Below are 24,671 nucleotides of genomic sequence, written 5' to 3'. Positions count from 1 at the left end.
GACATAAATAATGCATATGTAGCTTTTAAAATAGAGGAGTGATAATTTATTACACAGTTTCTATCTATGTGTTAAGTACCTCTTGTGTGGCCAATAAGTACTAACACTTTGGAAGCAAGGAACAGCTCCTTTACAAGCTTAAAGGGCATGTATTTTACTTGTTTCCTTTCAAAGATGTGAAATTTACAGCCTGAAGATGTTTAGTAACAGCTGAGATCATACAGCTAGTTTCTCACTGCTACAATTAATTCCTCTTTTATAAATCTACTGAAGAGTCAAATGTTCCCCAAGTAGAGTTTTTGCATCTTGGACCACTCCTCTATATAGACTGAGATAACTGGAGAGTGGCACTAAACAGGCTAGTCTACCAATACCAGGGCACCAAGGAGAAGTGTATCAGTATATGTTGCAAATTAGCAGATGGTAAAAATCAACCAGTGTTTGAAGATTGGAAGCAGATGAGCTGGCTCAGACTCAGAACCTCAATCATATCAATATGGAAAAATGGTTTATTTGCCCAAAATGCAATCAGCTCACCAAATGATTAGTACCCCTTTCCTGTCTTTTACTGAGCCCCAGGAGCACCCACATAGTCACCTCACTCACACTCAGTATTAACTAAGTGCTATTATTGAGTTCATCAAGGACTCTTTGAGTACCTGCAAAAGCTGTTAGGTGGCATCAGGAGCCCAGAGCAGGGGCAAATATGCTTGCCCCCTATGGAGAGAGATACTGCCGTATCAGCTCCATTCGACATGCTTCCTTAGAACACAACAGTCATCATTATTTCATAGTAGCTACTATGTCTTCAGCATGCAGCAGATGCCGGTAATTGTTCTCAGTGCTTTGCATAGGCTAATTGTCCTATCAACAAGAATAAATCGGTAATCCTCATTATGTAATGAAGGCTTGAAGGCAACAAAACCAGCCGATAGACAGCAGCACTGCCTGCAAGTCAGACTGTTTTCAATCTACTGACCCATCCCGGAGGTACCCTCTGTAGGTCCTGTTACCATCTTGATTGCACAGACCTGAATAAAGGGCGGGAGGTATTGCCACTAGACTGCTGGAGACTGACTGAGCCCAGCTTCCAGTGGAGGCAGCCTGGCCTCAAGGCCCCTCTAGCCTGCTCTGCTGCTTCTGAAAACCGACCTTTGGTACATGGAACATAAACAGCTGAACTGAGACGCTGAGCCCCAGTGGGTCTGACTGTAAATGGCATGCTCTCCCATCATGTAACAGCACTTTCCTTCAGTTTTAGTATTGCTCTTGTCTTACTTACCTCCCAAGGCAAACCTGAGGTTGGTGCTGAGACAACACCACATAAATAAGAGCCGTGGCTTCAAGAAAATTACCATCGCCACTTCTCCTCTGGAGCCCTTTCTTACCACCCACACTACTTAAGTGTATGGCTTAAAACACAGACCCAGTCACAACACTTCTGTTTACCTGCCCAAGTCCTGAGCCTGGTACCCAGAGCCTGCGTCACCCACTCAGCCTGTCACTTTGGTCTCCTCTCTCCATACTCTCTGTTCTATACTCAACACACAGAGACGCATACACAACTGCACACAAGAGACATTGTCACACATAGCACGCTCTTTACACTGACTGAAGTGTGGATGTATTAGTTCTCCTTTAGTCATTCCCTATCTTAAAATTTTTGCTTCCATTTTTTGGGGGCATATTTTAAAGATGCTAATACCAACAGCCTTATCATTACGTCACTTTTGTCATACTATGTAGGAATTGCTTCATCACTGCTAAAATTCAAAGTCCAATAGTTCTACTTGTGAAATAGTAAGTTCTTATGGGTCAAGTGCAGATTGGCTACTGAAGTTCAAATCAAAAGCTACCAGGGATGCTCATGTGGCTGTTCACTGGATGGAGAGCACATGCACATGACCACTTTGTGAACTGGTCTGTGAAGAGTACTTTCCAAAGCACTGAAAATGAAGCTTTAAATAATTCCTTGGATAGTTAATGTGTTATAAGTAATATGAATGGCTGCCCTGCTCCTGTAATGAATATGAATGGCTGCCCTACTCCTGTAATGCCTCATTTACATGATTTACTTAGTAACAAGGGCATTCATTCAACAAATACCTGTTGCCAAAGCTGCCAGATGCCAAGGACAGTGAACAAGTCTGTCCTGCCTTCAAGGAGTCCAGGGGCTCCACTGGGCAAAGGAGAAATATATGTGGATATTATAACCTTTTCATCCTGGCCATAATCTTAGATAAGGTGATATAAAAAATCCTTCAGGCAAGTAAAGAATGTCAGCAAGAATGAGGTTTTCCGCCTAGTAAGGGGAGCAGTGCTGTGGCAAAGCCCCCGTTTTAGGAAACAGGAACTTAAGGTCTGAGGCAATCACAGTATGCTTCTGCATCTCCTCTCCAACACAGTCCATGTGCCCTAAGAGAGCAGATAGGTCACATAACTGCTTTCAAACCAGGTGCAGAACCTCATCTTCAAAATTATTTGGAGGATGAAATGACTAAATATGTAGCAGGTATCAAAATAGTCTCATAGTGTTAAGAAGTCAGACAATTTAGTTCATAATTTTTCCTCTAAAATCTCTCTTATTATTGATAGGTACAATGGTAAGATTGGTAAACAGTTTGAATTTTGTCTCATTTTACAGGAAAAAAATGTTTCTGATGTCTATTGTGGAGAGTACTTACTTAAACATCCCTCTTCCTTGGAATGCTGGATAAGCTCACCACTTTTTTTTTTTGGTGTGTGTGTGTGTGTGTGTGTGTGTGTGTGTGTGTGTAATGGATAGTGGAGGCATGAAATAAAACTAAAAAAATAATCTGCAAATCCAGCAAATTGCCACAAACATAATCATACTAAGTTTTCACTTATAAGCATTTGAGGTCCTAAACTAGCTTTTCCTAGCTTAGAGTCTCTCTTCATAAAGGGGGATTCTACCAGTCACCAAAAGAATTAGAAAAGAGGTGACCTTTATTCCTTCCCAAACTAGAAATGGCAAAATGGGAAATTTTTTTTTATTTTTATTTTTTAAGAAATTTTCTACTCTCTCCACATACCACCCACAGATCCCCCCTCTTCCCTCCTCCCACCCCCAGCCCTTTCTCCCAAGACACCCCACATCCCCACATCCCCCAAATCAAGGTCTCCCATGGGGAGTCAGCAGAGCCCAGCACACTGAGCCTAGGCAGGTCCAAGCCCCTTCCCACTGCACCAAGGCTACGCAAAGTGTCACACCACAGGCACCAGATTCCCAGAAGCCTGCCTATGTACCAGGGAAATTTTCATGTAGGTTGTTCTCTTTTGTATCACAGGATTAGTCAAGGAGAGGAGAAGTATTCTAGGCTGTTTCTCCAAGATTCACACATGTACACATACTTCATACATGCTGTTCACCACCAAGGCATCCTTGAACATTATAAGAAATCAGGAATTACTTAAAACAGGTATGGATTTGCCTAAAAGTTCACCTGTGTTCCTTGAAGGAAACTTAGTTTTCTCCCAGAAGACAAGATGTTTGGGGGCAGATGCACTTTTGCTCATACAGGAAAACCAGGACAGAGATGTCACAGAGCTCTGACTCTCTACTAGCAGCTGAAGAACTGAACACAGTCTGAATATATGCAATCTAAATCTACTCACTAACTATAAGAAGCCTAGGTACCTGGAAACTCCGGGCATACTCCCGGTAACAGGCATCCAAATCCCTGGCTTACTAGAATAGAACTGGTTTATTAACAGGTGACAGGTGAAAAAAGACTGTCCTCCAACTGGTTCACACATGCCACCCAATTAGTTCTCTGAACTAAACCGTTCTGTCTCTTCCAACCACATATAACTTGTAGCTGTTCCTGTGACATCCTTGACAAATATGTCCACATCTGATTTTCAACACCAAAAGGCACAGGACCATCCACTTCACTATGCACTGAAAAAATATTTCCCAAAGTAGAAGATAATTACTCTGAGCAGTAGCAAAAATGTTTTTTGAATTTCACAAACGTGCATATAATAATGGCTATTGTAATGAAAAGCAGGGGTCGTTTCACATCGCCTTTTCATCTCCAAAAGGCTTAAAGCAAGCAGAGGCTGGCTGACAGAATTGTAATTAAGTTGAAAGCTTTGAAAACTAGTTAGAGACCATTCCCCCAGAGTGAAGCAATTGAAGCAACATGCTAGGCATGTGTAGACACAGAAGAACTCTCCCACAACCACACATGAGATCGCAGACACAACTCTCCTGAGCAGTCATCCTTATCATGAAGTCCATCTTCTATCGCAGGTCTCCACCCTCAACTTGTGTGCAGTCTGATGCTCACTACTGAATGACATCCTCCATGCTGAAGGTGCTAGCATGTTTAAGGGCTCCAACATCGCAGAGAAAGGCATTGAGAAAGACATTAGTAAATGAGAAAGGTCATATATTCTCTTCAGAGAAAAATGCAGTGATGCAAAGCCCAGGCATTGGATTCTGCCAGCAGTTCTTCAAATACCAGCACAGATTCCAGTTGATACCCACTACAAGTTATGTGCCTTGAAACTTGGTGCTTAACTTTTTACAGCTTTCTTTGTAGAACAGAAATCATAGCATGGAAGTGACTATTATTTACATATGGTCTTGCAGTTAATATTAATAGATACAGTAAGCTCTTGCTTAGTAAGTTCCAAATATGTCACAAGGTTTACATTACATGCTCATGGCAAGCCTAACGTGAGATTTGTTGCTATGGGGAAACTGAGTCATGGTAGCTCATCTGTCCCACACTATGCCACTGGGATCCAAACCCACACTCTTAGCCATCCTTCTGGCCAGCTCCACGAATTTCCTGAAGATTTAATTTAAAAAAAATGTGGTGAACAGTCAGTGCAATGACCAACAAAATGTTCTTAAACAGCTATTTTTATTACTAACAGACATGTGAGAATTATTTCCATGTATATAACACATAGCAAATATTAAATTCTAACTCATTATTTTATTCCTTCATAGCTTTTTCTTTAGAAGAATTTCTAAGAAGCCAATGTTGTGGCCATCAATAAACTCTAAAAATGTTTTTAGGAGTGCTTTTCCTCATGGTGTCCCTTAAGCTCACAGAAACTGAATTAAGTGTAGAATGTAAGCAAGGGTGAAATTAGATTAACATGTTTCTATTGACATCAGAATATTCAAGCAGAGATACCCAAATATTGCCTGTGAGGGTCAGCTTCAAACCCGAATGGAACACATTCACTTGAGTTAGAAGACTTCCTGTAAACAAGATGCCTTAAAAATACTCTCATCAGCCAGAACTACGTTTTACTGACATATACAGAGAAGAAAACTAATTCCAATTATTTGCTAGTGTTCTAAGCTTTGTGGAAATGACAGAACTACTTTAAAATAGATTCTGGTTATATAGATGTGGGTTATTGGATTAATCTACCACCCTGAAATATGCAAAACACAATTGAATACATTTTAAATGCAGGCAATTTATCCACCTAATTCAAGATCACAATCTTGGAAATCTGATACACAAATTTGAAATTACTATTTGAATTACTGTAGAATTCCTGAGATGGATGGTAGTGAGAATCCCAGTTCCATCTGCTTTTACATCATTTAAGCCCATGTGTCTGGTTCAGTAGAAGCTTCCTGTGCTGGAATCTGAATGCACAGTGCAATGGAGGAAACTGGGAACTGCAGCTCTGAGCCTCACTCAGCCCTTCCTTTTTTTTTTTTTCTTCCTTCCCCAGCCCCATACAACCAAAAATAAACACTCAAATTGGCAGTATAGAACTCATCCATCTCAAGCTCTTGTGAATTTAAGACAATCAAAAAAAAAAAAAACAAAAAACAAAGATGGGGGAAAACATCCCTGCTTTGCAAACAAGGCCCTAATTAGGTGTGTAAATAAAAATCCTTTTGTTGCTCTGGCTCTGGGTCTAGAAGAAAAGTAGTTTGCTAGGACTTCTCACATCATGAATACAACACAAGGCTTTCACAACACAAGCCTGAGCACATGCCCACACCAGAAAGCCCCCCTTTCTTTCACACTGGACACTTTGATATTCAGCTAACTTTACCCGAAAGTTTAGTTCTTCAAAATTATATTCTAACATAACACCAGACAAGCCATGTAAATTCAGCCACAGCCAACTGCAAACTGCATGGAAGTTTTGCTGATCATCTAATTAATTTCAGTTGAGCTGGGACGACTTTCACTTGGACTATTGCACTTAAATACCTATCGCGTGAGTGTGTGTGTGTGTGTGTGTGTGTGTGTGTGTGTGTGTGTACACATGGAGAGAACTGAGTATTTGCTATAGAGTGAAGGGAGGTGATATTTTAATGTCTTTCATAAGAAATTTCTATTCCGTTGTACCTTAGAAGACTACTGAAAAGACTAGGGGGAAATGTTCAGGATCATGCATAGGTGGTGCTTTTAAACATTCTCTAGTGTCTCCCGAATGAACCTGTTCAACACTAACTGAAATAAATATTCACTGACTCTGTTGGAAACTCATCTCTCCCAACAACACTTTCCCACTGCCCGTCAAGTCTTCACTAGTGTCACTAATGAACTACGTTTACCTACTTGTGTTCTACATTTCAAAGACTTCTAAACTGGATAACACCAGTAGCAACTTGCAACAAGAACCAGAGATGTTGGCCTTAAAAAAAATACAAAGAGCTAAACGTTTTCCAACATGCAATATTCAATTATTATAACGAAGAACACTGTGTTTAGAAAACTAAAAAGCACAGTCTCTTGAGGCTGGAGCTTGGTGTGTTTCTGTCTTTATCCCTGAGATGAACCATGAAGACAGGCACTAGTCTATGAGTGTAGAACCTACAAGCATGGAATCTTAGAATAATTTGGCAGCAGACTTCAGAAGAAACTTAATATCCTCTGCCTCTCCATTATATTTTCTTCTTGTTTGTTCTCAAGATGAAGCTATGGGGTTTTTTTAATACAGAAGATTTTCTGTTTTCTTAGCCTCGGTGATATGGACAAGTGGTGGCAGGAAGTTTAATAACTGGCTCTGAGTGAGAGAAGACAACCCAATTCAACCAAAATCCAATTTCAGTCAAAGCCAACTGTAAACTGTATGGAAGTTTTTCTGGCCATTTGATTAATTTAAATTGAGCTGAGATTATTTTCAACTGACTGCTGGGAAGTCACTTAAACATCTATCATGGTATGTGTTTGTGTGTGTGTGTGTGTGTGTACAGAGAACTGAAGTATTTGCTATAGAATGAAGAAAAGTGATGATTTTAGTGGCTAGTTATAATGAATTTCTTTTTTTTCCTACCCAGTCCTCTAATTCATTGATAAACACTTCAGGTTTCAAACTAAATCATATCTCAAAGAAAGAAAAGGAAAATCTATAATGACTATATCCCAGGGAAGCTTGCCAGACGTTAATACATTTGCTAATTTTCAGCCCAATTCCTCTGGTGGTAGCTGAGAAAAATGAAACAAGAATATGATGGAACAGAAAAGGAGCATGATAAATTGATTCACAAAGAATAATCTAGAACTTTTTGATATATCTGGATCTAAAGTCATATAACACAGATCATGAGGAAAATTTGCATCTATAATTTGAAGCTTTGGGCTAAAAAAATGCTCTAAATTTTCCAGTAAACTGACAAAAATATTCCTTTAGTGCTCTGAATAATGTCTAGTGAGCCTTTAGCTCGGCTTCTGATCCTATTGTGTCCCACCATAGCCTTTAAGCAAACTGAGCAAACCTGAAAAGAGGACTCAGTGAATACTTATGTACTCCTTCGAAAGTGAACCTTGAAAGTTCATTTCCAAGACCTAAAACTGTCAAGAGTTTTGGTGTTTTTACCATGGAGAAAGGATCTCCTGTGGTCCACACTGGCCTTGAACTCACTTCCCTGGTTGACGATCTCTTTGAACTCCTGATTGATCCTCCTGTCTCCATCTTCCTCATGGTGGAGGTGTAGTGCATCACCAGAGTCTGTACAATTAACTTTTTTTTTTTAAGGATAAGAAATTACTTCTAAGAATCAGGGGTAGTGATGTATGCCTTTAATTCCAGCACTCAGGAGGCCAAGAAGCAGAAGGATCTTTGAGTTCAAGGCCAGCCTAGTCTACATAGTGACTTTCAGAACAGCTAGAGTTACATAGTGAAACCCTGCCTCAGAAAACCAAAGAAGAAAAAAGAAATAAAGGAAGGAAAGAGGGAGGAAAGGAGGGAGAGAGAAAGAAAGGAAGGAAATGACTTTCTAAGTGTCTCACAGACTGAATGTTTCAAGCAATTATCAAAATTATCTAGAATATTATTATTCAAGCTAATTTTAATTGTACAAAAATATTACAAAATATATATACAATATATTCCTGACTATGGATGAGACATAGGTATTTAGAAATATGTTGATGCTCCACATTTTCTTTAAAATCAAACCACATCTCATTCACACAAAACCATCCAAGGGAGCACCTCACACATATAGGCACTCTGCTTAAACAGTAGGTGGCTCTTACTTGTAGGAGGTGGCATGTCAGCGACCCCCTGGAAAGATGAAAACCTCTTACTCCTGTTCACTCTAACATATATAAAATGTTATTATTTTGTCATTTTTCTTATATCAATAAATCTTATGAATTAAAATAGTTTAACAGGCTTCGTCTTCCTTGTTTAAGTGGCTTTCTTTTTGAGCTTGACAGTAACAGGTTTGTATGGACAGCCTCTCACTGAATGCCCAGCGCCCTGACAATCTACTGGGCCCAGCTGAGGAGGATCCTACGGTGAGCTGTATGACTGTCTCCAGACCTTGTCTGTGCTAACAGGCTCCCACCTGAAGACAGAGTCAAGCCAGAGACGAGACAGGACTGATCACTTGCTGTTACTGTTCAAGCTGTATACACTCTCTATTTAAACATTAAAATGGCTTTTGCATAAATTTCAGTTTGATTAATGATTGACATGAATAGAAGTTTCCAGTGGAAAGCTGCTTTCTCCAGAGATTAACCGTGTTGCTAAATCAGCCCAAAGTTTCTCCTTCTGACAACAACCACTCTCCATAAACAGTACACAGGAATATATTTACTTGTAAAGAGAACTACAGAACAGTTGTACATCAAAATCATTACTATTGGTAGAAACATCAAAACACCTTATATCTGAAATAATTAATTGTGCTTTATCCTTTTATATGGATTTTATAGCTTTATAAGTTTTAAAAGACTTTCCCAGATATGTTCTCAAACACTACACCAAAATGATAAAAATTGTACATAACTCAATTATGCTTATGTTTTTTTTTAAATCTGAGATAAAAGTTTGTTATGATTGGAGAATTGAGAGAAAAGGGTTTGTCTATGAATGGAATTCTAGCATGGATAATCCATTGAACTTCCAATAATATTTATTTCATGAATCCATCAATACCCTATGGCTTAGTAACATGTAAATAAGCAACAATATCAGTGAAGATTTTTCCCATGGACTTCGGTCAAAATAAATGTAATGCAACATGTAATGTATCCTTCCATACATCTGAGTTATAAAAATATGCATAGCACCTAAGTGGCTGTGCATAACAGTAATGTATACATATAGCCTTCTGTGTTTAAAATTGAAATATACATGGATTGAAGTAGATGTTTCTATTTACATACAATTCACATAAACATTCATATGTACTAATTATATTAAAATAATTATGATGCTATGTTTAAAGTATACTACTCATTCTTCAAGAAAGTGAATAAATGTTACACAAACTTGCCAAACAGACTTGCATACTTTATAGGTATCAAGTTTTAGGCTCTTCTTGTTTATAGTATAGTGGCCAAAGCCACAGGAATACTAGACACAAAACTGCTTTGCTGATCCGAAGTAATCCAGTTTGATGTTGACATTTTTCAAAATTTGGTTGTATTTGCCAACAAAATGGAAAATAAAATGAAATAATTCCAAATTTTCAGTAGTCATACAGAAAAACAATACAAAATAATAATGTGACGGGAACATGCAGACCAACACAAAGAAATATATTCCAAGTTAAAAGCATTTTGTGTATACACATGTATATACTTCAATACGTATATGTATATATGTCTTAAAATAAAACCAGTCTATGGAATGTGACAATCCAGGAATTTGCAACTCCCAATTAATGGGGACCACGGATGAAGTCAAATTCCTTAGAAACAGAAGGAAGAGTTTGGTGACTCTAAGGGCAGAGATCACGAGCAGTGAAAAGGCACACACTGTCGAAGAAACAAGGGCAGAGCAAGACAGACAGACACTCACCTTCCGTGCCATTGGGAGTCATGGAAGTGCTATTTATATGAGAGCTATCGAGTTTGGGACCACTGGGGGATTCGCTACTACCACTCAGTCGGTTATGCGGGCTGGTTAGATCCTGCATTTCCATAGACCTAAAGACAAGAAGCTTTGCGTTTGACAGATGTACCAAATTCATAACACCACTATTTAATGTGCTAATGACTTGACACCTTCTTTGAAACACACGTGCACAAAAGTCCCATTGTATCTCTTCTTACACTGGAAATAGTTCAACTTGCATCCGACTTCAGTCCTCTCAGCACATGTACTACTAAAGGCATCACTCATCCTAGGTAGCCAAAGTGTCACATGCAGTTTTTTAAAGTCTTTCCCCTTCTTGTATAATTGAATTCACAAACTACTGTCAGACAACATCTATTTTAACATTCAGGAGAAAACACGAAGTCATTTTTATATTAAAACAATCCCCGGGAGCATTATTTTCCTAAAAGAAAAGGCAAATACATAAACACGTGTAACAGAAATAAATCACTATTCTGTGCAATCCGTTTCATCTAATAAATTAGCACTGAATCCTCCCTTTATAATTTAACACCCAATTGTTATTTAATGGGTTCCAAACCAAATAAAGCACTTGAAGCCTGCAGCCCGGTGACAGGGAGTGAGATTGTCCTGGTGCATGTGTTTACTCTGGCATACGACTTCATTGTCCCTCTGTTTCTCTTGAAACAAATGCAGCATTAAAACATCATGATGTCGGCCCACTTGTTTGCTTTGTGGATTACATACACCGTAGCCAACTGAAAAAGGATAAGGCCGACACACAGAGGGTCTGTGGGACCATGAGCCTTCAGAGCGCCTCAGCTGTCACTTAGGGGGGGGGAAGAAAATTCTGTGCCATGCTGTAATTTTGCATTTTCACCATATAAAAAGCAGTTCAATGCCTCCCAGATGGCCTTAAGTTCACCAGTTACTTCTGCTGTAGAAGGCACAACAGCCACAACTCAGAGACAAGTTCAGAACCAGATACTTCTGATATTTACCACTCTTATTCATGAACAGGGGGCCTATTTAAAGTCACTAATTAGATGCTCAGATACAGCTTCATTTGCTGACAGCACGAACTGTAATGCCTAACGCACATTCACTATATTTTAAAAATTACATATTTTTTTCTAAAAAATGAATAATCCAGGGGGAGTAATGTTACAGATATATAATGCTGATATTTGCTCCTCACCTTACCTGGGGTCATTTTAATTTATAGGCTACACTGAAATTGATTGTGGGTTATCAGATGTAGAATAGCTTCCCATAAGCCATTTTTACTTCCTCAAGTATCTGAATTCAAACAAGAACTGATTTCAAATCCACTAATTCCTACTTGTCCTTCCACACACAGTTTTCCTAACAACAGGGAGCAATTGTCTCAAACCAAGTCTCACATGCCTTTCTGGTACACTTAATTATTTTTTTACAAGGGCACTCATGTACACGTGTACACACACACACACACACACACACACACACACACACACACACATACACACAAACTGTTAAGTCATTTCCAACCAAGGCTGTTGCTATTAATAGAAATAATTAAGAAATGCTAGACAAAAATAGATCCGGGTCACAGAAAGGTAAGCTACAAAAATGTTGACTATCAACAAAATCCTTACCTGCAGCGTGAGGAAGGAGCAACATCGGAACCGGTGTGGGGTGTTTGCACCTGTGGCCAGGGGTAGAAAAGCAGAAGTGGTTGTTAAGTGTGCTTCGGTGTCAGCTCTTAATTACATAGAGCACATGGCTGAGTCCCACAACGCTCACTTTTAACCGAAAGAGAAAAAGGAGGCCGGGGCAGCCAGGAAAGGCATAGTGTCTTTAAGTGGAGGGCTCAACTGTTGTTTCCTCCTGCAGGTCTGTCCTCCTCCTTCCTCCCCTTGTCAGGAGGGGAAGGCAGGCAGTCAAATGACGGGCTAGTGATTCATCACTGGCCTATGACAGCTGCAAATGGGATTACCCCTCCCCCAATCAACATGCAAAGCAGTCTCGCCCCAGAGCTTGGAAAAGGTGCTTGGGAAGAAGGGAAAAAAAAATAGCTATTAACAAATGAGTCTGTTTAACAGCAGCAGTAGTTGAGGCAATAATCCCCCAGCATCCTCAGATCTTTCATCTTCTGTTCTAGCCAGCTGAACTAGAGCGCCCGCCCACTCCCTTAGCCTCCTGACCACTTCCTAGCCTTATCGGGATGGTTTTCTCCCAGTTACTATTTGTCATTTAAGAGTCAATGAAACAACTTCAGGCCATGCTGTACAGCTCAAGACACAAGGCAAAGGCAGGTTTTCATAACCAAAGTCCCAGCACTGAGCACTGTACTTGTTTAAACTATGCCAAATTAAAACCCAATGAGTATTTATGCAGCTACACTGGACAACATGAAAGAAAGTGTGTGTGTGTGTGTGTGTGTGTGTGTGTGTGTGTGTGTGTGTGTGTGTCCCATTTTTTAGACTGAAGTACAATGCATATTTGAGTACTCTAATTCACCAGCCCAGCCAGCCTGCATGTTCGGTTTGATTCCAGATAAATTTGAACTGGGTAACTTCACTGCCCAACTTCACTAATTTGCCCTTCAGAGGCAGTTTGAAGGGCCAGCAGGTAATGAGGTTCAGGTGAGCCCAGCTGCTGTCGGTTTGCAAGCTCCCACCAACGCTTGGGCAGGCAGGCAGGCAGGAGCACTCTGCCTAACTTTTAAAATGGCACAGAATTCCAGATCTTTGATGTGCATTTTCATTCAACCTGAACTGACATCAGTTAGGGCTGCAGCGCACAGATGGGAAGTGAAGCGTCTCAAATGACGTTAAAGTTATCCACCTAAACATCTTCTGTTGAGTCCTGCTAGTTTTTAATTATGATTTATGAAATTAAGAAACACGACCTTTCTAGCGAGAATAAAGCATCATGACGGTCTAAACGTCTTGGGATAATGTTACGTGGAACTTCTAGGTATGCGTTTTTTGTTTTGTTTTGTTTTGTTTTTTTTACATGCAGAACAAAAACCAAGTTGTAAGACATTTGAGTACCTGAAGTTACTAACTTCAATGCCTGCAGATGTCCATTATTTGATAACAGGTTTCTGCAGTTTTTTTTTTTAATTAATGTTCTCACGCAAGATTGATTTCCTTTAGAAACTGCAGCAATGTATTTCAAGGATAAAATGCCCCTACTTTTACACACCTGGAATAAATTATAGGTGAGAACGGACTTCATCTTAAGAACTCTCTTGGCTTAATTACGTAAGAGTAGGTTAAAGCATACTTACTGTGCGATGCTAAAATATATCCCCATTGCAAAATCAGCTAGAAAGTGCAATCTCAGAAATAGAATTTTTATTTCATTGTATTCTTTGAAAACTTCATTGTTTTTGTATTTGAAGTTTAAAACCTACCGTTTCTCAGTTTTGTTTTGTTTTTGGTTTTGTTTTTTAATCAAACTTGGTAATAATAATAATAAAAAAGAACCGACAAATAAGAATTATTCTAACGCATTTCCTTATTGGAAAAAAATGCCACTTAACCACGTATTTCTTTCCTGCTGGCAGCCTAGTTTCTACTGTACTTTCAGAGAGCAGGTTTTAAAAGTCCGTCCCCACGATCTTCCTTTCATGAAGTGTACTTCAGATATATTCTTTTGTGTCTCAAGGATTATTTAAACCATGTGTTGTGTGTTACTGTATTTAAAAATGACTCTTTAATCAAAATAACTTTAAAACAACTAATCCTCACTTAGGCTGGTCAGCTGAACCCACATCGTGGTCCAGGAAAAATAAATCTACTCTCAAGAATGCGAATGCAGACAACAATTAGACACAGATGTGAGTGAAATTAGTTACAGTTTACAAAATGCTACACTTCACATGCTTTTAGTTTTTTTATGTGCAGTGCAAGATTACAGTACAGTCGGGAGACGTCCTTGCTCCCTCAATGGCTTATCTAAAAAGGACACCTATTTCTGATGGCTGGCAATTTCCGCTCATGTTTGACAACGTCTATGAAAGTTTTTTGCATTTAAAGCTCTAAAACCACAATGTGTTTCAAAAATAATTAATGAAGGCTCTTTTCATTCAAAAGAAAGTTCTGGAGTTCGTGGTTTCTAAAAAAGTTCTGCTAGCCACCAGTATGTTTACTTATTTGCTTTATCTGTAAAGTCAATGTAATTCTTGTCATCTTCTAATCTGCTATTTTTTAATTCCAATACTCTCAGGAGTACAAATTTAGTACCCATTGTATTATGAATGATCATCTCATCATACAAGAAGGTCATTCATTTTAATGCTTTTTAAAAAACTCTTCATAGAACGCGCATATTGCCAGACTTGTGAAAATAGAAAGAAAAAAGATAACAGAGTTCCTTGGAATTTAAATTCAAGACTCCTACACTAGTAACTATGACTTCTGATTAGTTAATGAGGTCTTTTAACTTTGCCTTTTTTCTAATTAAATTTATAATTCTTCACAGATGTAACTTTTGTTGATGTTCAATTTGTCTCTCTCATTTTGTTAAACCTCACATAGTACTTCGTCAATCCATTGAATAGCCACATTAAATCTGTTAATACCATGCTCTTCAACCCCAGAAATTATTTCCAGAAGGCAAACGTGCTCTGAGAGATCATCAAACAAGACTTAAGGTACACATTTTATCACATTTTCCCTACCACAGAGCTCAGGATACAGAGCAAAATTCATGACTTTTGCACTGTTTATTATACTTTGCTAAATTACCAATCAAAAGCATCTGACAGAAGATCATGTATGAAGCCAGAAAGTTAATAATGTCCTGTGAAAAGTAAACTGTAAATGGAAAGGGATTCTAAATCTGAGCAGCACAGAGCAAATAAAATCTAGGTACTTGTCTAAATTATGGGTTTTCCACGGGCTTTTTCGCTTGCTAGAAGCAATTTTTATAAAATGACTATAATTTAAAACTTTTTTCTTTTCAAACTAAAAAGAAATTTTCAAAGTGAAAGTACTGAACTTCTATCTAAGTAGAGCTGGCAGGCAAGCTGGTTTTGTCTGACACAGATCAACCTGTGTGCTCCCCAATTTGAAAGACAATGGTAATTTTCTAATCAGAATGCATTTTCTAGGGAGGGGGAAAAAGTGCTGTTACCATAAGTCTGCTTCTTAAACAGAATAGGGTCTCGCTACATTGCTCCTCCATCCACATTTCCAGCTCTCAGTGGTGCCACGTAAACCTTGCCTGAAAAACAAAACCCTCACCCTGAAGTGGGAAAGAGCTTCCAGGGAGAAGTAGATGTTTGTCAAATGTTAGCACTGCATTTCCTTATCAAAGCTTCCATAAACTGAATGCTCAAATGCTAGTGATGATTATCTTAATGTAATATCCCATATTGCTTTTTGCATTATCTCCTTTAAGGAAAATCAGAAAACATAATCCTTCTGATACCAAAACAAACAAGTATTTAAAACACATCCTTCCTATCTTCAGCTTTAAAGAGAAAGGACTGTTTTCAAAATTAGCATTCATTGACAATGTTGACTGAAATATTTCTGGTTATCTGATAAAAGAGATTTTGTTCCTGCTGCAAGGGTCTCTTTTCTTCCCATTGTGTTCTTAGGAAATACATTTTCACACTCCGATGGAAATTTTCCTTTTCAAAAATCATTTATCATGCCTGTGAAACTCACAGAGCGGTTGACTTCATTTGGCACTCTAAAGCTGAACGGTGGCTCAATTAGACTTCTCTGTCTGTCACCACAAAGAGTTTTCAAAGGCTGGAAATCCACGGCTGCTTGCTTACTTACTAAACACTTCGGGCCTTAGGAGAACTCAGGCATCGAGAAAGTCAAATATCAAATGTTTGATCATATAAAGGCATGACTATTCATGTATGCGTGTCCCCAAACCCTAAACAGTGAGGAGAAAGACTCACAAGAGCATGAAACAAAACCTTCTTCGAAGGACACATTAGAAAAGCAGCTGCAAACCTCTCCAACCACACCATGGCTCCCAACTGCCACTGACCATCTTAAGAAATGAAACTTAAAAACACTTGTCTAAACTCAATGACAGTTCAGAACATATTGAATTCTTGCAAATTCTGTGCTTAAATGTTCCAGACTCCTCAAGAAGTATAAGCCTGTGACTCATTAGCAATTCAGATGCTGATTTTGAAGGGCAATCCTTTATACAGCTATCCAAAAGTTTCAAAATCTGGAGTTTTAACTCCCAAGTGCACTCAAATCACATAAAGGGCCAGAGAGGGACAAATACATGAAGGAGGGCTGGTGGTGCAAAGGTTTATTGCATCACGTACTGAAGATGAGCCTGTTTAATACAGTGTTTGGTAAATTGGTTATGGAAGAAAAAAAGGCTTCTTTCTTGAAAACATGGTTGTTAGTCTGTTGTTCATCTGCTGTGTTTCCCATCAGGAATGTATACTCATTTATCAACCTAGCGCTTGTAATATACGCCACTGTGTATACTTCAAGTATCTATACATTTGTGTACGGATACAACACTCTGCTCAACACCACACAATAATATTCTGGGACTAGTGCAGCAAATGAGAAAAGATACGAAATAATCTCCCTTCGAGAACCTTACCCAGCATTCTACTTATTTATAAAGATCATAACAAAAGTAGTTAATTTGTAATGATCCTTTAATGATCCTAATGGCTCAGATCATTTGGAGGGTAAGGATTTCACTTTTATGACTGAACCCCGTGGCTACTAAAGTCCCAGGAACAAAGTGTCATCATTTTCCCCAAGCCATAATGCTTTTTCTTTGGAAACAAATCAAAACATCAATAAAAGCGCTCCTGTTATCTCGGGCTTTGCCCACCGGACAGCTGTTCTTGGTCACTACAATTTTTCAAACACCCAGCTTGTACTTACAGCGCTCACATCTGCTGCCTCCACCGGCTTAGTGTGCTCCTTGAGTTTTCTGTGTTAGTAGACCTCCATTCCTGACATAGTTTGGCTGCTGGGCAGGAACGCGGGAACCCGGCGCTCTCAGCAGCGCTGCGGCGCGGCTGGCAGCGGGGCGCGGAGGCCGGGGATTGCCCGGCTCCGGGGAACAGTACCCGGGCGCTGCTGCAGTCTCGGGCTGCCGAGCGACTGAGCGCGATCGCCTTCCCCAGGAAGGACCCTGCCACCGCGCACAGCCGCAGGAAGGTTTCCAGTCGGAAGTGGCCCTGCACACTCGCTACCTCGCCGCAAGCTCGGAGCCATCAGCTCGCCGCGGTCTGTTTGGGAACGGCTTTGCGCCCCAGCGAACGGCAGCGGCAGATAGCATCTGAGACGCCTAGACAAAGAAACGGCACAATCTCATCCCCCCCGATTTGTTTGCGCAGCCTTGTAGGTCTGCCCACGAAGCCTCGGGGCTTTTTGTTTTGTTTTGTTTTTGCAACGCAAACCACAGCTATTCTCTTGTCCTAACCTTATTGGTTTAAATGCAACAATTGAGAGGAGCAGCTTGGACTGACTCAACCTTGCTGCTTAAAAAAAAAATTTATTATGTAAATGACGCGCCCCATGCTATCTGAATAAACAGCTGTGGGGGAAGAACTTGTGGGAACCGCTGTCAACACACACACATCCTCCCGCGCCAGTAGCTCCCAATTAAGATCTTTGGGGAGTAGTTTCACGTTATCTTTTACACTTTTCCAATACTTTTTGTTGTTTTTTTTGAGGTCCCGAAACTTAGGGAACCGGATACTTTTCACACGTCTTCCTAATGTACCTACCTACTAACAGGTCTGGAGAAGATAAAAAAGCTGTTTCCATGAAGCAGAGAGAGAATGGGCAAACGTGTTAGCTATTAGCAGCTTAACAACGAAAGCCTGACTGACGATTCTGCTGCGAGGATTGTTAGCAGGGCAAAGGCTTCAGTTCTTTGGATAGGACCCAGATAATATTTCACCATTAACATTTTTCAATGAGTCTTGAGGAGAGATTCATCTAGTCTGGAACTGGCTTTGCAGCTTTTCCTTTAAAAAAAAAAAATTCTAACCTTAACCAATTCAGAATCTATGAGTGATAAGCTGTTACACTCACCTAGGAGTTGAGCATCAGTTAAGAAACCACATTTTAGGCACAAAATCACTCCACTTCCAAGTCAGGGCCTCAGCCATTATGCTGACTTGGAATCTTGAAAAAACGCACTCCCTTGTATGGGCTAATACCTTGTGGGTCCTTTACCACAGTTTAAGTGCAAATGCATCCAAACTAGTATTCACTCTGAAATAAACGTCTTTGCGCTCATTTTTAGAAAGCATTTTGTCATTACCAATATCACTATTCTATTTGCTCTTTTTATTATTTTTTTAAACTGTATCCCTTCTTTTAAGCTCTAACCTTAGTATGAAAAAACATTAAAAATCACAGTAACTTCACATCAACTATAGATAGGGTCTTACCTTAGCTCTGCCAATTTGTAAATGAAAGCACCATTCCGATGATGCAAACCAAACCCAACTAAAGGCTTCTAAGGACCAAAATTCCATACAGGCGTTCTCTCTTCTCCCCCGTGAAAGGATGTCAGTCTAAATTGCTTGCAAAAGAGCACTTTGTCAAACCTAAGAGACAGCTTAAAGTGCTAACTCACCTAGGATTTCATCTTGTGTAGTACCAGCAAGGAATCATGGGCTAGGCATCTACCATATTTGGGAAGCCAGGTCAGAAAACAGTTGATTGCTATTGGATCTGTTCACATATGCAGCAGAAATAGAGTTATGTTCCCACCTACAACACTCCACTCTCACAGACCAGGAATATCAGTTCTTCAACATACCAAAGTACATGTGCAGGAACCAAAACTGTCTGTAATGGAGTTTTCTATCGTAGTTAGGTAAAATCTAATGCTACGTTAATTCTATTTATGACATCAGACACCCAGACAGTGACTTCTTCTGCACTCAGATTTATTACTAGGCTTCCGAAAACATAAAATTTAACCCCTGGTTGAAACTTTACGTTCAGCTACTGTATTCATGCTTCCCATAGTTTAAAAATTATTTTAGATATGCATGGTTAAAATGCTATTCATCTGATCCATTGAAGATTATATTGGCGAATATGCAAACTACACAAAGTTAAAGCAGCAGAAATACTGTGTCAGCTTTACATACAAGTCACTTGCCTATGTTACAGTCAAATTTATCATATTACATGCACTTTTATATTGAAATTCAATAATTTTATTTAAATAACCAAACAAGATGCCTTCAGAGAAGTGATGCGTGTAATTATGAATAAAATTAGGGAAGATATGATGAATTTAATGTGACCACAAATGGAAATAATATAGCTCATACCTCATAATTATGTGACACACAGCGTAGTCACTGGTTAAAAGAAATAGCCATGTGCATATTTACCACTTTTAAATAGTTTCCTTTTTCTAAAGCAAAACTAGATGTATTGAAAACAATCACATGTTTACCTATAAATTTTGTCTGGTTACTAACTCCATATTCCAAATATATAGTAATTACTCCATATACAGCTTGAATCCAAAATAAGTTATTCTATGTTAAATAATCAAAAGGTAATGTTATGAAATTTTCATCAACTCTAATTATATAACTTGATCACATACCACAAAGAACTAAACTGTTTCCTAAGTCAGCCATACAGATTACAAGAAAACTGAAGAAAGCTGGCTGAAAAGGTCAGCCTGAATGAGATGTTTAAACACACTAACAGAGATGCAAAGATCTTTCAAACCAAACAGGTTTTATCTGCCAGAGAAGCTCTTGACTGGATATGCTCCCAGTTAGACAGGAGAAGTCTATCATTTTCATAAATGTTTCCAGTACTTTTAGATTAAGAGAGAATTTTAAATAAAGATGTGCTCACAAAAATCAACCAACGTCCTTAGACAAGGTCAAATGCAAGAGAGTCCTTGGAATAATACAAAGGAAGATATTTCTCAACCTACAGGAGTAAACAGCTGATTCAATACATCCACATGAGAAACGCTGAAAAAGTAAAGGCCAAGGCAGACTAAGTGACTCTCTTCTCTTCCAGGAATGACAGCGAAGTGCTTGACGGGCCGTGAAGTTTCCAGGAAAAGATGTGTTTTCCCTCTCTTCTTGTTAGCCCTGAATGGATAAGGATCCATGCCATTCAGGGCTAGCCCTAATTCCTCTGCACCTACAATTCTTAAGAGCCCCTTGTTTCTCAAGAATAATGTCAGTGAGTTTCACAGTATAATTAGCACTTTTCTCCCAAATCAAAGTCCCTGTCATTATCCTCTCACGTGATTAAAATCAACAATATCTGAGAATGTTTCACTATTCAAACTGTTGGAAGTAGGGATGGGAAAGAAAATATTCCAAAACATCATACTCCAAATTCCCCTGCTTCCTGATACGTTTCTTTTTCTTCTGCTCCACACCATAGCTCTACAGTGGTAGCTTGTTTGTGGACCCCTTTGGGTGGTAACTGAATAGTTGAAGTGGTGATGCTCACTGGTCTATGGACCGGTCCCTTCCATGACATGTGCTTTCCCCACTGGGATGAACGGTACAATGAGGGTCCTGCTCCCAAGTACCCTTCAGTTGAAACACAACCAAGAAAAACATCCTCTATTTATTTTAAGAATGATATTAAATCCACCAAGCAAAATGTCTACCAACATTTGCTAAATGCTTTCCATTCAAACTCCAACATGAATAGCTTTTAACAGTGAATTTAAGGAGGCAATTACTAACTATTAACTGTACCATGGAAAATTATTTTCATAAATATTATAGTCTTGGTACCAACACAGTATGAAAATAGAACCCATTTCCTGACCTCGTAATAAGTACATTGGTTTTTATGTATGAATCATAACCATTTATTTATTTAGAGAGGAAAACTTGTTATCTTATGTCGTGATGACTGCCTATAGGATGTTTTTTTAAAAAATTATTATTCTTAGTACGAACTTTGGATAGCACTTCTTGGTATTGATAAAGAAAGCATGGGCAGTGGCAATTATTATTATTTTTTCTTCAGGGAAGAGTACGGGTGTTATAGGCACTTTAAGAAAAATATGACACAATAGATTTTCTCTTCCAAAATCAACTGATTTTCCAAAATGGCAAACAGAGTTAGTTTTTCTTCCTTCTGTCAAAAATATGTAAATAATTGTTCTTGGAAGCACATGTTTAATCTCAGCAACAAGCTCTTTTGCCTTTCCACACTGTAGACTGGATCTCTGTTGACATGAAGCAACCCGGGGGCCGGGGGTGTCTCCTCTTCAACATTTTTTTTTTTCTCTCTCTAAGCCATGGGCAAAACCAATCTTGTCAGCACCTCCCATAACATGTAAGAGGATCTGCAAATTTTGCTTTGGGTTTTCTAGGTTTCACTACAGCTGAGTTCTCAGTTTTTAAATTCTTCAGTAACAATGAGCAGCTCACAGAAGGAGGAAGGGTCAGCCTGGAAACCAAGCACTGACTGTGCGCTGGGCACTGGACTGGGAACCTCATGTCTGCCTGAATCTTGATTTTTAATAAGATGGGTGGTTTTCTCCTCATACTATTTGTTCGGGAATTTGCCTCATTTTTGTAGCTGATCAAAGTCACCTTTAAACAGTAGATGGAGCACTGAGACACTGCTGGTTTCTGACTGTGTCATCATACTGGAACAAGGTAAAATGCAATAAACTTAATAGATCCAGAAAGATGTGTGTTATATTAAAATTGTGTGTGTGTGTGTGTGTTTGTATAATTTCAGCTATACATATATGGCTAGATAGTAGTCATACATATCATACAACATCACTCTATAGCATCAGATTATTCATAAAGACATATTGTAAATTAGCTCACTGGTTCAAACACACAAATACATTAAATGGCCAATGGGGGAAAACATGAGGACTCCTTAAACTTGAAATCAGCAAATCAGGAAGCACGGGTGTTTTGGCATCATTTATTAAAAGAGGTGAACTATCCTCCTCAAGTCGGGATTATAGATATCCTCAAAACTTTTCTGAACACTGAAGGAAGAGCCTTGCAGACCCCCCTGTGGGTGGCTTGCTTTACCACTGTGACTCCTTCCCCTTTTCCCGCCTTAATTTCAGTTATCCAGTGAGGGTGGGTGCTTTGACTGCAATGGCTACTCCATGATAAACACAACACTTGATTCGTTCACTGTGGAAATAATTACACTCAACTGGACTCCCGGCTTTCCAAGGCCTGTGAAGGTTGGTTTTAAGTCTTCAAAATCAAGAAACTCTTATTATTTTATAAAGAAGCTGACAGGTATGGGAAAAAATAACCCGTAGGGCTGCCTTCACAATCCCCCCCCCCCCCCCCCCGCCAGTCTCCCAAATCCGAGGAAAATGAAGGGCAACCTCTGAAGCTTTTTCAGACAGAAGGTCACAATTCAAAGGCCTGGTAACTCAATCCAGTGCGGCAATCACACAGCTATTGGAAACACAGCCAGAAGCACCACGAGTCTAGCTATTTTTTTTATTAAGTAACGTCCATAGGTATACAACCTGGAGGTTTCTCTCAACTGTAAAGTCTAGCTGCATTCATACTGGCAGGGATCAAGTTGCCTTGGGGTCTTGAATTTTATCTTAGCATGCTGGGACAGAAGGGGGGAAAGGTGGACTCAACATTACTGCCTAAGTAAAACAATGGCTGGCATTCGCTCTAATGAGGAGAGGACCCATCCAGATCTAACGTATAAATAAGGTGAAATGTTTTTCAGTCTTTAGATCCCCACAACAAACAAAAAGGCTTATTTTCGGTGGTTTCATAGTTGAAGTATTCTACTGATTATTTGAACTTGTGGTTCAGGTTGCTTCTTTGGGGGATTTTTAATTTTTTTGTGAAAAGATATCAGTAGCTTGGTTTACCTGAATTTCAGAGATTAAACAAGATGGAGTACCTGGAATCTTTTGAGTTGGGTATTTGAAAATGTGGAAGATTCTTAAAAATAAGGCTCTGGTTGACAGGGAATTAGCGCTGGTGGCTTGTTTTTTTTAATCAATACAAGGAAAAACAAATAGTTTACCAAGGGGTCACAGTGCCAGTGGAAGAGCCCTCCAGTGCCTGATCCTCATTGACAAGCCCTGCTGAAAGATCCACACAACCCCCATTAGTCCGGCCCCCTGGGAATGCCATTCACTTTCCTTCCTGTCCTTGCAGGAGCGGATGGTCTGCCCTGCCAGCCAGAGGAGGGAGGGGGCCAAAGAGGAGGTGAGTGGGGAAGGGAGGGAGCCAAGGAGGAGGTGAGTGGGGAAGGGAGGGGGCCAAGGAGGAGATGAAGCAAGGAAGGACAAAAACAAAACAGACCCAGAAAGGAGGAATTTATGACCATGATCAAAAGTGCCCAAATACCCGAGCCGTTAGGTTAGGAAGTCTAAGAAGAAAAGATAATGTACATAGATACATGAGTTTATACATTTCACATTGAAAAATCCATCACTGTTGTCTTCATCTTGTTTGTGAAGAATTATATCTGATAAATCTAAAAATGAAAACAAATACAGATGACTTCACTCCCCAGAAATAAATGCATTCATAATTAATTAACCAAGACTCTTAAAGAGGAGGAACTTCGAATCGCTCGCTTCCCCCCTCAGTCTCTAATACTGAAGGTTGCTTTGACCATTGTTTGCAACTCCGAACGACCTACACATAAAAAAGGGGAGAAATATTCTCGATGAGACATAGTGCATATTCGTGCATCTTCAAAGCAGCATGCAGGAGCTCTGGCTCCCACCCTAGCTTGCCATGTTCTTGTCATGACTACCACTATTTCAAGCTCTTTTCCTAAGCTGTATTAAATTACCAACTTGTGCCTATGCTCAAGGGTCCTTACTACACTATAACAAATACCCTAAAGACTGAAGTGGGTTTTAATTTTGACTTTAGGGTGAGTTTTCTCTTTGCCTTTTGTTAGCAATCACATATTACAATCTATAAATCTATAACCTTTAACCCAGCTAAGTATAAGTTTGATGAATGCAAGTTTAGATCCCATCCCCTACCAAAACAGCATGAGAATGAAGGCCTAGAGAGGACATGGTGAGTTTTCAGGATTGATGCAGGTAGTAGGTGCTCAATAAATGCTACTTAACTGAAGTAAAGCAAGTACACACTGCTTCTCGGTGGAACATAACCCTAGTTTGGAAAGGTGAAAATCATGTCTCTAAATTGCTTGTACTTCTATCCACCACCACCCTCCCACACACTGTGTTATACTTTTCCCTTATGGAAACTCAAGAGCTGAATTGGCTAGGCCATTATCATCGCTTATGCTCATATTCAAAACCAGAATTTAAACATTTCTAAGAAACAAATTGACTTATTTGAACTGCACTAGGAATTTGTGATCCAAACAATAAGAAATGGATGACCAAGAAAATTAAGA

At 39.4% G+C, this 24,671-nt stretch overlaps 1 protein-coding gene across 8 annotated transcripts in view; it reads right to left on the bottom strand.

The window, feature by feature from the left end:
* Positions 1 to 18,907, bottom strand: part of Eya1 (EYA transcriptional coactivator and phosphatase 1) — a 148,409-nt gene extending 129,502 nt beyond the window's left edge. For 4 of the 8 annotated variants that reach the window (XM_052717817.1, XM_052717819.1, XM_052717818.1 and 1 more), the window contains exons 1-3: positions 18,710 to 18,907; positions 11,946 to 11,995; positions 10,270 to 10,397 (exon numbers count right to left, since the gene is read on the bottom strand). In XM_052717817.1, coding sequence (XP_052573777.1) covers positions 10,270 to 10,397; positions 11,946 to 11,995; positions 18,710 to 18,796 — 265 coding nt within the window. In that variant the 5' untranslated portion in view covers positions 18,797 to 18,907. Of the gene's footprint in view, positions 1 to 10,269; positions 10,398 to 11,945; positions 12,477 to 17,186; positions 17,788 to 18,709 lie in introns of those variants that run through there. The other 4 variants (XM_052717821.1, XM_052717824.1, XM_052717822.1 and 1 more) reach the window with 4 other exon arrangements.
* Between the last annotated feature and the right edge of the window lie 5,764 nt (positions 18,908 to 24,671).

The sequence above is a fragment of the Peromyscus californicus genome, unplaced genomic scaffold (assembly GCF_007827085.1).
Source record: "Peromyscus californicus insignis strain IS unplaced genomic scaffold, ASM782708v3 Scaffold_5__1_contigs__length_169319896, whole genome shotgun sequence".
NCBI classification, from domain to species: domain Eukaryota; kingdom Metazoa; phylum Chordata; class Mammalia; order Rodentia; family Cricetidae; genus Peromyscus; species Peromyscus californicus.
The sequence above is the reverse complement of the archived record's forward strand: the minus strand, read 5'-3'. Positions and strand labels throughout refer to the sequence as shown.